We start from the raw sequence: 15000 nt of genomic DNA on the forward strand, positions 1-15000 counted from the left end.
CAGGGGCAACCCTAAAACCGGAAATCCGGAATCCGGAATCACAGTACAATACAGAGAGTAAAAACTATCCTAAAACATTCATAAAAGCTAACCTTAGGCCTAATTAGGCCTAAACACGTTTGTCCAACGTTCAGTGCGGGTTAAGTCCGGATGCCTGGATGCAATTGCATTCGCACGCTGTTTTGTTGCAATATTCACCGCCTGAAGTTGCTCGCTGGACTGCTATTGCGTTGATGGTGGGTTGAGATGAAAGTTCAATCTTTGACAATTGATTCTGATATGGAATTGTGACCGTGGGAATATTTTATCCAGGAATAATTTGACTCAAATTGGTGGCACCTGAGAATTTAGTCTCAAGCCTTAAAGTGCCACTATGATCAAATTTTTACCTCTCTGTTTTTTAGGCGTAGCACAAAGAATTCTATGAAAGAATGAAAATGCCGTTTACCGTTTGCAAATACCTGCATGAGTTCCGGCAAGAGAAAATGAGGGGACAGAGAAGGAGGCTGCCGGTCCAGCCCTTGGGATATGTCATGTCCACGAAAGTTATTTTTAGACGAGCGGAAGTCTTCCGAGACGTCCATGCAGGCCAACCTCGTTCCGATGTTTGAAAGAAAATATATATTCATCAGCCTTCCACGTGCGCCATCAATTTCTCTTTTCACTAAGAACCTGAGAGCGAAGCAAGACTGCATGCGGACGTCTCGGAAGACAGACTTCCCCTAGAACAAAGACTTCCGCTCGTCTAAAAATAACTTTCGTGGACATAACATATCCCGGCCAACGCCTTGCGCCTCCCTCTCTGTCCCTCATTTTCTCTTGGTTCCGGAGATATTTAATTTTGAAAAATGTGTAAAATATGCAAATTAGATGACTGATGATGTCATATACTCAACCCAATATTACATCAAGTATATAAATTGAGCTATCTTTGCCAATTTGCAGCGCAGACCATTGAAACTTGGTAGGCTAATAGTTCTACAGAAAACACACCTACGGCTATAAAACAAATTGGTAGCTCCTGAAACTTTAGTCTCCAGCCTTGGGATTTTATTATAACCGTCTACAACCCAGAATTGAAAAATGGGTCAAATCGCGCCGGATCTGGAAAATAACCACACAGGAAGGAAGCTACCCACAATGGAAATAAGGTTAGGCTTTTTAATTGAGATATTTTTCATATAATTTTCTTCTTAAGCTTTTCATCGGGATTCCCATTCAAATCCTTATATTTTTGTGGGGCATTCTCACACTGAGCTTGGGGCGCCTGTGCTTCACCGTGCAAGGAAAGGCAATTCCCAGTTTTGTTTGGCAGAAAATTATTGAAAGCTGGTTAGAATGGAAAGGACCATCTCAAATAGGACAGGAACTGAGACTTTCCAAACAAACCATTGCCAAAATTGTAAATATCTTCGTTCGCAGAGGGAATATCGAAGACAACAAATGACGAAATATCACTCGCGCGCGCTAAATGATGCGAATAATTGGCTTAACTGTAAAATACCCAGCCACTCGAACTATATTCCACGTAGCCGGCTATGCAGTACCCAGAAATAGGAATGCACAATAGTGTAGAATGCCCCGCCACTTGAACTAAATTCCAAATGAACTAAATTTCAAAATGGCGCGGCAATGCTATATGTGTTTGCTACGCGGTACGCGGTACACCGTTACACTCGTCGTTCTTAAAGCGTCAAAGCCTAAGTAATTCAACAGACAAGAGACTGTAGAACTGTGGACTCGAAAGAGCGTTATACAAACAAATGAATTCAAAATGGCGCAGCAATGTTGTGTGTGCTGGCTACGCGGTACGCTGTAAGCTGTGATAATTAATAAAGACACAGTATTGTGCATTCCTCGTTCTTTAAGCATCAAAGCCTAAGTAATTCTACAGGCAAGAGACTGTGGAACTGTGGACTCGGAAGAGCGTCACCAGTATTAACAACGTGAAAACCTTCAGCCTCACAAGCTAGACGCGTACGGAGAATTGCCTGGCTCTCGTTCTAAAGGTTGATATCATAAAAGCATTTCATCGGATTTATTGACGGCACTAACTTCTTTCATAACCATCCTTTTCCAATTTCAACATAACGTTTTAATTTCATATTTACAAATTTTATGTTGGTTACATGATTAAATACATCAATTCCATGGAGAGATAATTCTACTATGGGTCACTATGCAGTCTGTTGCCGCGATCCTTTTCAAAAATAACCTTACAAAATATAAAGCAATTTTAACGGTCAAATAAAATAGTCAGTAAAGCATTTCCTGGAATCTTGCTCAATACCTCCGAAAACCCATTGGACTTCAACAACGTGTCCACGATGATATTTTCGTTTCCCTATTTTCGACTCATTGATCCGCACAACTTTTCCATTCTCCGATTTTCCCGATTATACCACTCTTCCGATTTCTCTAAGTTCAATACCCCTCCCCCTAGAATATGTTAGTAAGGAAAGAAGCGGCTGCGCGACTGCGCGGCTGCGCGGCTACGCAGTGGTCATTAACGAGATCTTGTGCTGAATATAGCATTCGTTTCAGTGATTAGGCCTAAGCACTCTTTTAAAATTTTAGCTTTCATTTTACGGTTCGGTTAACTAGACTTTTTAACAAGATCATGTGAAGAATATAGCACTCGTTTCCTGATTAACTATAAACGTTCGTTTCAGAAATTAGGCCTAAGAACTCTTTACAAATTAAGATTTCGTTTCACGGTTCGCTTAAACTACGCTTTTTAACACGATCGTGTGATGAATATAGCACTCGTTTACTGATTAGTCCCAAGCGCTTGTTTCAGTGATTAGGCCTAAGCAATCTTTTAGAAATTTAGTTTTCATTTCACGATTCGAATAACTAGACTTTTTAACGAGATCGTGCGAAGAATATAGCACTCGTTTCCTGATTAACTATAAGCGTTCGTTTCAGAAATTAGGCCTAAGAATTCTTTACAAATTAAGATTTCGTTTCACGTTTCGCTTAAACTACGCTTTTGAACACGATCGTATGATGAATATAGCACTCGTTTACTGATTAGTCCTAAGCACTTGTTTCAGTGATTAGGCCTAAGCAATCTTTTAGCAATTTAGTTTTCATTTCACGATTCGGTTAACTAGACTTTTTAACGAGATCGTGTGAAGAATATAGCACTCGTTTCCTGATTAACTATAAGCGTTCGTTTCAGAAATTAGGCCTAAGAATTCTTTACAAATTAAGATTTCGTTTCACGGTTCGCTTAAACTACGCTTTTGAACACGATCGTATGATGAATATAGCACTCGTTTACTGATTAGTCCTAAGCACTTGTTTCAGTGATTAGGCCTAAGCAATCTTTTAGCAATTTAGTTTTCATTTCACGATTCGGTTAACTAGACTTTTTAACGAGATCGTGTGAAGAATATAGCACTCGTTTCCTGATTAACTATAAGCGTTCGTTTCAGAAATTAGGCCTAAGAATTCTTTACAAATTAAGATTTCGTTTCACGGTTCGCTTAAACTACGCTTTTGAACACGATCGTATGATGAATATAGCACTCGTTTACTGATTAGTCCTAAGCACTTGTTTCAGTGATTAGGCCTAAGCAATCTTTTAGCAATTTAGTTTTCATTTCACGATTCGGTTAACTAGACTTTTTAACGAGATCGTATGAAGAATATAGCACTCGTTTCCTGATTAACTATAAGCGTTCGTTTCAGAAATTAGGCCTAAGAATTCTTTACAAATTAAGATTTCGTTTCACGGTTCGCTTAAACTACGCTTTTGAACACGATCGTGTGATGAATATAGCACTCGTTTACTGATTAGTCCTAAGCGCTTGTTTCAGTGATTAGGGAGGCAGTGTGGGCCAGTGGTTAGGACGCTTGCCTTGAGATCCGGAGTTCCCGGGTTTAAGTCTCGTTCTGACCACTCGTTGAATTTGATCCTGGTAGTGCCAGGTGCAACTTCCCAGCTGCACTTGTAAATAGCCAACTGGTTAGCCTCCGGCCAGTTGGGATTCTTAAGCGTTGTTATTATTCTGTTCCGTCGTTTCGTTGTGTTTCATTGGCCCTGAAAAGCCCCTTTGGGGAGCGGTCAATTAAGTATGTATGTATTACGCCTAAGCAATCTTTTAAAATTTTAGCTTTCATTTTACGGTTCGGTTAACTGGACTTTTTAACGAGATCCTGTGAAGAATATAGCACTCGTTTCCTGATTAATTATAAGCGTTCGTTTCAGAAATTAGGCCTAAGAACTCTTTACAACTTTCGTTTCCTGGTTCGCTTAAACTACGCGTTTTCACACGATCGTGTAACTTTAATACGCGTTATTTCAACAAACAAACATCAATAAAATATGTACATAAGAATTGTGTTGAAATGGGAAGAATCCTCAAAAAGCGCCACAGCACCATTCTAGGAGGATACTCCGACCTAACTATATACCTACTAAAAATATATATACAAAAATTCAAAGAGTTAAAAATGTAGAAACCTTCAACTTAAAATCTTCCACAGATGATGCTCCTCTTATATCAAGAGGGAGACTATTCCATTCCCCAACTATTCTTTTCATAAAACTAAATTTAAATAAATTAGTCCTAGAAAGGACTATAGTGATGAATATAGTACTCGTTTACTGATTAGTCCTAAGCGCTTCTTTTTTCAGTGATTAGGCCTAAGCAACTCTTTTAAAATTTTAGCTTTCATTTTACGGTTCGGTTAACTAGACTTTTTAACGAGATCATGTGAAGAATATAGCACTCGTTTCCTGATTAACTATAAGCGTTCGTTTCAGAAATTAGGCCTAAGAATTCTTTACAAATTAAGATTTCGTTTCACGGTTCGCTTAAACTACGCTTTTTAACACGATCGTGTGATGAATATAGCACTCGTTTACTGATTAGTCCTAAGCGCTTGTTTCAGTGATTAGGCCTAAGCAATCTTTTATAATTTTAGCTTTCATTTTACGGTTCGGTTAACTAGACTTTTTAACGAAATCGTGTGAAGAATGTAGCACTCGTTTCCTGATACTTAACCTACTTCGCCATCTGGACTTTAATTATTTCCGCGTACCGCGTAGCCAGCTACTTAAGATACTCGATGTGGCGGGATATTCTGCAGTTGCTCCAAAGGTGGGGTGGTTCAATTTTTGCAAGTACAAGTTTAATTAATAATTGTGTTGGTTACCTGCAAAGCTGAGACACCAAGTCCGTCTGTGGCCAATTTAGAGAGCGTTTGACTGAATAACCGTACATCAAGCAGATCCCCTGAAAGGCTCGGACAATGCAGGGTCGAAAAAAGCATTAAAATCACCAAATATCTACTGGAGTTTGTAAACAGTGAGGCGGCCATCGTGTCGAGATCGTCGTCTTCAAAACGCGATTCGTGTATGTACTTCCGTCAAAGACACAGTTATTCAGAATGAAGTGGATGTGTATTATTACTAGTTATTATATGACTAGCTCCGTGAGCGGGCAAGATGAACCAAATCGCGCGCTCTGATTGGCTACCCGAGCGGGCAAGATGGAGCGATACTGCCCGCTCGGGATTTCTCGCTTGGTCCCGCAAGATCAAAGATCATTTTTTGGTGTTTTAAGTCATATAATAAATCCTTTATTGACCAAGATTGTTCGGTCAAGATGACTGGATATTGGCCTCGTTCTTTTTTTGCGTGTTTATGGACCTCGACTTCGTCTCGGTCCATAAACACGCAAAAAAAGAACTTGGCCAATATCCAGTCATCTTGACCTCACGCTTGGTCAATAACCCATACTTACTGAATAGTTTTACGATGACGTTATCGCCCACGGTCATTTCTCAATTGGAACCACAGGCACCCCAAGCTCAGTGTGAGCATGGCCGACAAAAATATAAGGATTTGTATGGGAATCCCGATAAAAAGCTTAAGAAGAGAATTATATGAAAAATATCTCAATTAAAAAGCCTAACCTTATTGCCATTGTGGGTAGCTTCGTTCCTGTGTGGTTATTTTCCAGATCAGGTGATTTCAGCCATTTTTCAATTTCTGGGTTGTCGACGGTTATAATAAAATCCCAAGGCTGGAGACCTAATGCTCAGCTGCCACCAATTTAAGTCAAATATTCCTGGATAAAATACTCCCACGGTCACAATTCCATATCAGAATCAATTGACAAAGATTGAACTTTCATCTCAACCCACCATCAACGCAGTAGCAGTCCAGCGAGCAACTTCAGGCGGTGAATATTGCAACAAAACAGCGTGCGAAGGCGGTGCTTTAGCACCAAAGTGGCCACGGCTGCGACCGTTGATAACAAACTGAGCCGTACCGGGGTGGCGGCCCGTCGTTTGTCAACCGCAAATTTCTTTATTCCCCTGGGTCTCACGACATGACTGCATTGTCTCAGTCGTGTCGTCCAATCACAGTCACGCCTCCTTCCTGTTGACAAACTTCAAAAACACATTCGCGAAGCCGGAAAGCGTTGAAAGATGGGAGAATGAAAGCCGTAGTGAACAAACTTTTGCGCATTCATGCCGCTTTTTTTAGTTAATAGGACTTTGTACGTAGAGGGCTGTTCGCGATCGTAACTGTAGTTATCAAGCCTTCAAGGAATTAACGTTAATTATGCAAATAAAACATTTTCCCGTAATTTGTCAACCTCAAGCTTTCAAGGAATTAACATGCAAATATACAAATAAACTTTGTTTTCGTAGGATATTGTGCTTCGAATATTTTGTGGTTGCAATTACTGAAGCCAGTGAAATTTAATTATTTGCGTCTGAGAGAAAACAGTCGTGTTATTTTATTTAAAATTTTTATTGCTTGTTGATTTAATTATTTTTTTGTTTTTACGCCCGTCAATCCAATTGCATGCAAGTAGCATGTACAATGTACTATGTTATATTTGCAATTATTTTGTAAATTAGGAATTCTATATGTTTATATAAAATTACTTTGTTTTTTATTTATTATAAATGTGTTGCAATAAAATATTACACGATGAATTTAGTCAATATTATATAAATTGTCCATTTTGTAAACATTAGATATCTGATTATTATACAGACAAACAAAGTAATTGCTGTGAACAACCTGATATAACTGTTTACTATGCATTAATTGTGGCCAAATTGGTAATGAGCTGTTTAAAACTAATTACATTGATTTTCCTGGAAACAAATATAGGATTCAAAAAAATCGATCTATAGACGAAAATATCATATTCAAAATGTATTATCAGATATATCACTCAAAAACAAATTAACAATGTCAAGAGCTATAACAAACCGTGTTTGTCAGAAGTTTTATCTATAAACACAGTTTTACCTCAAGTCAACCAAGATAGAAGAAGGATAATATCAATCAAATTTATAATACACAAACGTTTTGAGGTGTGGAATTTATCTCATGTGATACCGATTTGTAAATCTAACAAAACTCTGAAATGTTATGAGGAATATTGGAACAAAATCCAATCATTAATAGGTGACCAACTTAATTAAATTTCTTGTTACATTGTACAACAAATCTGGTGGAAACTGATGGACACATGTCCGTAGTAATATTCTGATCGATAAGTCGAATTTCATTGAAGACATTTTTCTTGATCGGATTCTAACCCTGTTAGGTACGACCGTAAATCGACAAGTATTTTTGCATATGTTGTGTAAGCGAATTTACTCTATTTTTCTTTTGTAATTTTTTGTTTCTGTAAATGTGCTCAAAATAAGACCAGAACCTGATATTACACCCAAAACGATAGGATTGAGTGTAATAGCTCCAGTGATTGTTCCTATGGCTACCAATCCGGTTGATCCAATTTTACATGACAAATCCATTGTTGTGTAAAATTTATGACTTTTTTTTTATGATAGTATTTATAGATTTCTTTTCTTTACACAATTTGCTCCTGTGATAAGTCCTTCGAGATATGGTTCCAATCAAATATGTCTTTAGTTTTGTTGCCAGGCATTATATTCCTTGCTTATATAAATTATTGGTTGTTACCAACAGCCTGTTTAAACTCATTACGCAGTTGTGTTCTAAGGGCGTCGATAGCTTGATCGAGTTGACCCTTTGACACTGCATGGTTGTCGTTTATTCCATCTTTTATCACCAGATGACGGTCTTCAGTACCAAGATGACCATCACTATTGACTAATATTTTTTCTTTATTATGAGTGTAAAAATCAGAATCATCAAAATATTTAACAGTATATTCAATTTTATTTCACATTTTCATCTACAATATCATCTCCGATTTCATCTTTAACAAAAGGCATATTTATATTATTACATTACATTACATTAAATTTTGAGAGTTTTATATTCAATTATAAACGGTGTTGTGTTTGTATGTGTAGTTAAACGAATTTTACTTAAGTTCACGAATAAATATTTACATTTATTTTCATTTTATTAGCTGTTTTAACTTCAGCAAGATAAGGACCACCACCGATAGAATCTGAATCTATTGTTATACAAATAAAATCACCAACACGAATATTTGATTTATAAACTGTAATAGATTTTATAAAAAAAAAAAAAGAAATAATTTGTTTTTTACTGTGCCAAAAATATAAGAGGAATATGATTTTTGTCGTAGAACTAATCCTGTGATCAGCATTAGTCAAAAATCCAACCTGATAAAGTCGTAAACCATTTAAATTAATGTCACCTAAATCTTTTCTAAGATATCGTGAATTAGCTACTAATCCTGTCATCGATTGGTTAGTGTGTAGTTGCCAATGACAAACAATCTTTTACCTAAGCAATCAAGATCTCCTCTAAAATTTACTTTCATATAATTAGTGGTAAAATGTGAGTAACTCATTGCATCCGATTGATTTCCTTGGATTTTGAAGATTAGTGATTCTGTGCCCATTCATATTTATGGGTATATACATTTTAAATTTTTCATCAGACGATATTTCATAAGCCTTTTCATAATCGTATATATCCATTGGAATATAATTTATTTTAACATCTTTGAGTCCATAAATAATGATGTAAGTTGGTAATTTTGATGGTGATTTATTGTCATAAGTAGCTTGAAACTTAACATATAATCGTCTTTGAATATTACTTGAGGTTGAATCTGGTGATAAATTTAAAATACATCTGATACATCGTTGATTTGTTATTAAACCTGTAATCTATTGATCATCATTTGTATAACTACCTACATTGTATAAATGTTTTCCATTACAATCAATATCGCCACTGAATCCTGATTTTAAAAAAGTATCACCACAAAATTTGTAACTAAGACAATCTTTTTGCCCAAAAGTTGGATTAGCAATATTAGTGATTCTTTGGTTTCTCATATCGATTGGATTTTGAGCCTCTATTTTGCCATCATCAACATTCAAATCAAAGAAAAAGCTTCTAATTGTAAATGAGTAAGAGCATTAGTACTTCCATGAGCTCCTGGTGCAACATTTGTTATTTTTGAATTGTCCATGTCTAATATTGCAAACATTATCACCTGATTTTTTGAGATAATTATTCAACTGTGTTTTATCGGCTTTTAAGGGCAGCTGTATTGGATAGTTGGTGAACAGTAACAGCATCTGTAAAAGAGTACCATCGCTTAAATCAGTTATTTTATTACCATTCATAGGGAGATCAGCTGTGAAACCGCCAGTGGATGCATCCTTTTTAATATAATCAGTAAGATCAACAGAATCACCTGATCCTCCATTGGCAGCTATTAAATCATTAACTTGTTTTTTGGTTAAAGTATGATTATTTTCTGTTCCTTCTTTTAAATTTGTCAATTTTTTATTATCCATATCATAATCCCCATCTTCAGTTAATAAAAAACCAACTCCTGGAGGTCCTTCAATTTTTTTAGTATTTGTTGTTTCTAATAAACCGTTTGAATAACTCATTTATATGATTAGTGTATATTATAATTGTCCATTAAAATTTTTTGTTGTAAATTTTCGCAGCTTATCAACATAGATAAAGGAATATGGATACTGTGTTGCTTTTTCATATTGATCTTTTGATATATTGTTTTCTCGGCAAATAAGCGATTTTTCATTATTGCTTGGAAATTCATAAATGCAAAAATGTGAGCAGTTTAATCTGGTATCTTTCGGGGTCTTATAATATGATTGAAATAAATATATTACACTACAATTTTTATGCCATCCTCTGATAAAATAATCAATCAAAGGCTTTTGGTTTTTTTCACAAACAAAATCATTAAATATGACAAGCTTTTGGTTATCATCTGTTAATTACTAGCTTCAATAATGTCATAACCAACCTCATCACTTATTGGATTGAACATGTTCAATAGATTTTGATACTTTGATTGCTCTAGGTTTTTGGCATAGAGGTATATGTTATCAAAGTACAACAAATTATAAATCATATGCATCAAAGTGTTTTTCCCGATCCACTTGGTCCACATATCAACATCCTGAAAACATTTGTTTGGCCTAAAAGGGTATATCTGCTTATAATTTTCAACATTATCATCAGTAGAATCGTAATTTGGTATTCTCATTTATATCATATTGGTATATTATTTCATAACATAATGTTCAACACCGTGTACAAGATAGTGTTGAACATGGTGTGAAATGCTATCTTTTATATACAATTTTCCATTTTTATGTAATCAAATAATATAATCAAATGACTTTACGTAAGTGGAAAGAACTTGCAAAAAATAAATCTGAATTAGGACATAGAATTAATACGGTAAGAAATGCTATTATACAGCATGATTTGGGCCAAAAAACAAGTCAAGCATCTTTCACCAAGGTGTTTCAACCAGTAACAACCAAAGTGGATGATGTTATTGCCATCAAATTAAAAATGTCTCAAACAAAGCGACCACCAATGAAAAAAGATGAGGTTCCTAATTATGAAATAGATATTGAAGATGAGGTTCCAGACATGAATCTCGGTGATTTATTGAACCAGTATTACCACAGCAAGAAAAACAACTTGTTCCTAAGCCGCCAACATATGAAAAATCAATATTGGAAGGTAAAAAGCAGATTAATTGTTCTTTTCTCAAGAACCTGATCTTCCTCCAGAATATGAAGAAGATGAAGTTGATTGTACCTTAGAAGATGATGATATGGAAAATGAAATATTAGACGATCTTGGTTTTGGTTTAAAAAATTATGATTCTGTTGAAAAGGTATTAAATCAACCAGAAATGACACAACAAAAAAAAAAACAGACAATATTTCAACAAGATTATCAATGATGCCAAAACGAGAAGAAATCAATGAAAAGGTTATAAGGCTGCTATAACTGAACAATTTAAAAGAAGTTCAATTTCTGAAGCTGCCAGACAAATGGAAAATAAGAGAATAGATAATGCCAGGGTTACATTGAATGCATACATTAAACACTATGAAAATAAAGTCAAAACAATGAAAGGTTATGGACTTAGAAAAAAAACAGATAGGTGGAGATGTAATATTTTTCAATAATCCAAAGCAACTACTCAAAAAATTGGAATTAATAATTGGGGAAATATTAGCGGGAAATAACAGCGTTAAAATGAGAAATACTCGAGTTGCTATATTAGACACATTATTGAAGGCGTCAACAAGTAATAAATCTCAATATGATAAAATGTACAAGAAGTATTTTAAAATTTAATGTAATGATATTGTATATGTATGGACAGAGAAGTAGTATTATCTAGCTATTCGGTAAAAAATGTACCTTTAAACAGACCTGAAAATTTTGTTACGAAATTCACAAACCAATCACTTTAGGCAACAATTTTGAATACCAACTTGGTTTTAATATGATCATTAACATGTCTTTCACTTGGTTTAATGTTAATCCAAGTTACAATAATCAAAAGATTGCATACAGCCTTAATAATGGGACAAGCTTTCAAGATCTCACTTTTCCAGCTGGTGTTTGGAATTATAGTGATTTAAATGCTTATCTCAAACAAATAACAGGAAACGATGATATATCTTTGACTTTCAATTCAACAACATTCAGAGTTAAAATTGTATTACCAACCTCAAGTCAGACTTGATTTAACAAAATCAGATTTTAATGATCCTATCGGTTTTGACAAAAAGATATTGACAAGTGGGACACATATTGGTAGTAAAGTTCCAAATTTGAGTCAAGATACAGACGTTCTAAATATCCATTGTGACCTTATTAATGATAGCTTAGTTGATGGTGAGGATACGGATATCATTTATAGTTTTAGTACCAGCGTGCTACAACCATCGTATTCTTTAACCTTAGATCCAAGAAGAATCACCTTTAATCCTATCAATAAAACCACTGTATCTTCAATAAGAATGTGGGTAACAGATTGAAAACGAAGGTTGCTCAACCTAAACGGAGCCGATGTTGCATATTCATTGATTTTAAAAAGAGTGGAATAATTTAACATAACAGTATGATGAAACCGTATGAATTCAAAACATTATATCATCCACGACTTGGTAGATTTGTATTTCAACACAAAGGATCTGGTATTATTGTTATCAATATTTGGAAGCCTGTAAAAAGTATTATGTCATCAGTTTTTAAAAAAGTTGGCAAACCACTAGGTAAAAAATCATTAGAATCTGCTATATCAAATAGCGGCGACAAAATCGGAAAAACTATCGTTGAAAAATCTGGCGATCTGATTATGAAAAAAATCTCTGAAATGAGGAAATCAAAAAATAAAATGATTACAAGACCTCAACAAGCTGTTGATATATCAAAACAAAATGAAAGCACTGATATGATATTAAACCGTTTGATATCTGGTGATGGTATTAAAAGAAGACGAAAATAATTATATAATGTAATATTACAATGGCTTTTAGAACAAGTGAGTTTTGCAAAGGAACGAATATGTTCGTTTTCAATTAGATGATGTAATAAGAGCTCCTGCATGATAACAATCAACAAATTTACAATCAATGATAAATCTTCATTTTTTGATTGGTACAATGGATACTTTGAAGTTCGTTTTCAGTTAAAAAAAAAGCTGATGGAGCAGGTTATGCTGCTGCAGATAGAATAAGGGTTATTAGTATAAATACACAGGTGATTATACAAAATCGCGCGCTCTCATTGGCTCGCTATCTCGGATTATTAGCCGATAATCACCTCGACGGACAAAATGGCTGCCAGTAGTCGTTTTGCCACTGTAAGTGAAGATGATTTCGCGTTGAAATGTTTCTCTTTTTTGAAATAATCACCAGTGTATTTATACTAAAACAATTATTCGCCTCAGGCTCAGTGATTATCGGTGAATATTCACCTCGACTTCGTCTCGGTGAATATTCACCGATAATCACTGAGCCTGAGGCGAATAATTGTTAATTAATGGCGCTCATAGCCTTATTAAAACATCTTATGATAAAATCAGCTGGTAAAATAGTATATGATACTGATAATCTTCATAATGTAACTTTAATGTAATCTTTTAGAATATTCTGATGACTATTCAAGATCTGTTGGTAAAAATAGTTTATGGTATTTGGATTCAAATAATACAACCGCTGCAAACAACACAGATTATGAATGTCGTAGGCTTCTTACTCAAGCTGTAAATAATGATGGAACAGGAGGAGCGAAGCATATTAATGTTATTATTCCTCTGAATCGTTGTAGCTTTTTTGAAGAATTGGAAAGCAAAATGTTAGTTCCTATGCAGATTCAATTTAACATCACTTTAAGCGAAGATGGAGAATTAATTCACATGGCAAAACGGTACTGATGATGGAAGAGTTGTAATAGACAGATTTGAATTATGGTTACCAAAATTGATTCCAAAAGATAGTCTGTATTCAAATTTTGTAAGCTCGTTTATGAAAGAATGAAAATGGTATTTAAGAGAATTATATGAAGTTTCACAACCAACTAGAACAAGCGGTTATTTTCAAATATCAGCTTCGATTGATAATGTTAAAACGGTTTTTGTATATCTTTAAAAACGTTATCGCAATGCTAATGCATGGATCCCGACATGAAGAAACTACTCCATGCAAAATGGATACATTTAGTCTTGATAATTCACCTTTGAATAATGGTCGACTTGAGTATGGTAATGGTGTGTTTTATCCTGAATTAGAATACGATAGTGATAGCAAAGTTTGAATATTCAATGATCTAATGGCATATGCAATGATAAAAAATGATTACAACTCTGGTACTCAATGAAATTTGGCAAATTATGTAACATATAATATATACAAGAAATCACTCAACTTTCTGAAATCAATGTAAAACTATCACCAAATCATAGAAAGAATCTAAGCAGTGCTTATCAAAAAAGAGAAACAATTGTTGTGAGGTTATCAAATAATGCTTTGACCGGTTCTGATACACTTTATGTACCTGTACGATTAAACAAAAACAAACAATTAAAAAAAGGGATGGATATAAAATTGTCCAAAACGAATATTCGAAAGCAAGTTGGAGGAAGCTTAATACAATTTTATCATTAGGCAAAACATTGCTACCAGCTTTAGGAAAAACACTTGATTTATCAGCATTAGCTGGTGCAGCTTCAGAAGTTCATTTTATATAGCGCACGTCCTCGATGCATGACGTGGCATGTGAATTTGCGTGCGCTGTGGGGATGCGCAGTAGCAATGGGCGCGAACGTCGTTAAGATGGCTTGTCGCAGAGTTGCCTTCTGATTGAGCTTATTTCTTTCGAAATAGCCACCATCTCACTTCACTCACTGAAGACATCTCTGTTTTGGGTACTTTAGAGCTGGCAAACCAACTTCTCGATTAGAGCCATTCTGTCGTCAATAGAAATCGTTGATTTTCCCCCTAGATGAGAAAGACCGTTGGTGATTTCATCATCAGCTTCCGTGAAAGCTTTACCCTTTTGCGGAAAAACAGCCAGTGTTTTCTGTTCGTCCACTTAACGCGTGAAAGGCAGGTAGAAAGTCACGTAACGCGAATGGCGTTTTAGTGGATCCTTAAACAAAATATACCCTCATGGAGCTCAATAATGGAAAGTCAGTTGGATAAACTAGGCAGGCGGTGAAAAACCAACACCTGGAATCTCAAAAGCGACGAGTA

At 35.2% G+C, this 15000-nt stretch overlaps 1 protein-coding gene across 1 annotated transcript in view; it reads right to left on the reverse strand.

The window, feature by feature from the left end:
* The window catches only part of LOC137989484 (VWFA and cache domain-containing protein 1-like), a 51289-nt gene extending 45918 nt beyond the window's left edge, over positions 1-5371 (reverse strand). Inside the window, exon 1 of the mRNA XM_068835299.1 lies at positions 5167-5371. Coding sequence (XP_068691400.1) covers positions 5167-5331 — 165 coding nt within the window. The 5' untranslated portion in view covers positions 5332-5371. The remainder of the gene's footprint in view (positions 1-5166) is intronic.
* Positions 5372-15000: the final 9629 nt, after the last annotated feature.

The sequence above is a fragment of the Montipora foliosa genome, chromosome 2, assembly GCF_036669935.1.
Source record: "Montipora foliosa isolate CH-2021 chromosome 2, ASM3666993v2, whole genome shotgun sequence".
In the NCBI taxonomy this organism is placed as follows: Eukaryota; Metazoa; Cnidaria; class Anthozoa; order Scleractinia; family Acroporidae; genus Montipora; species Montipora foliosa.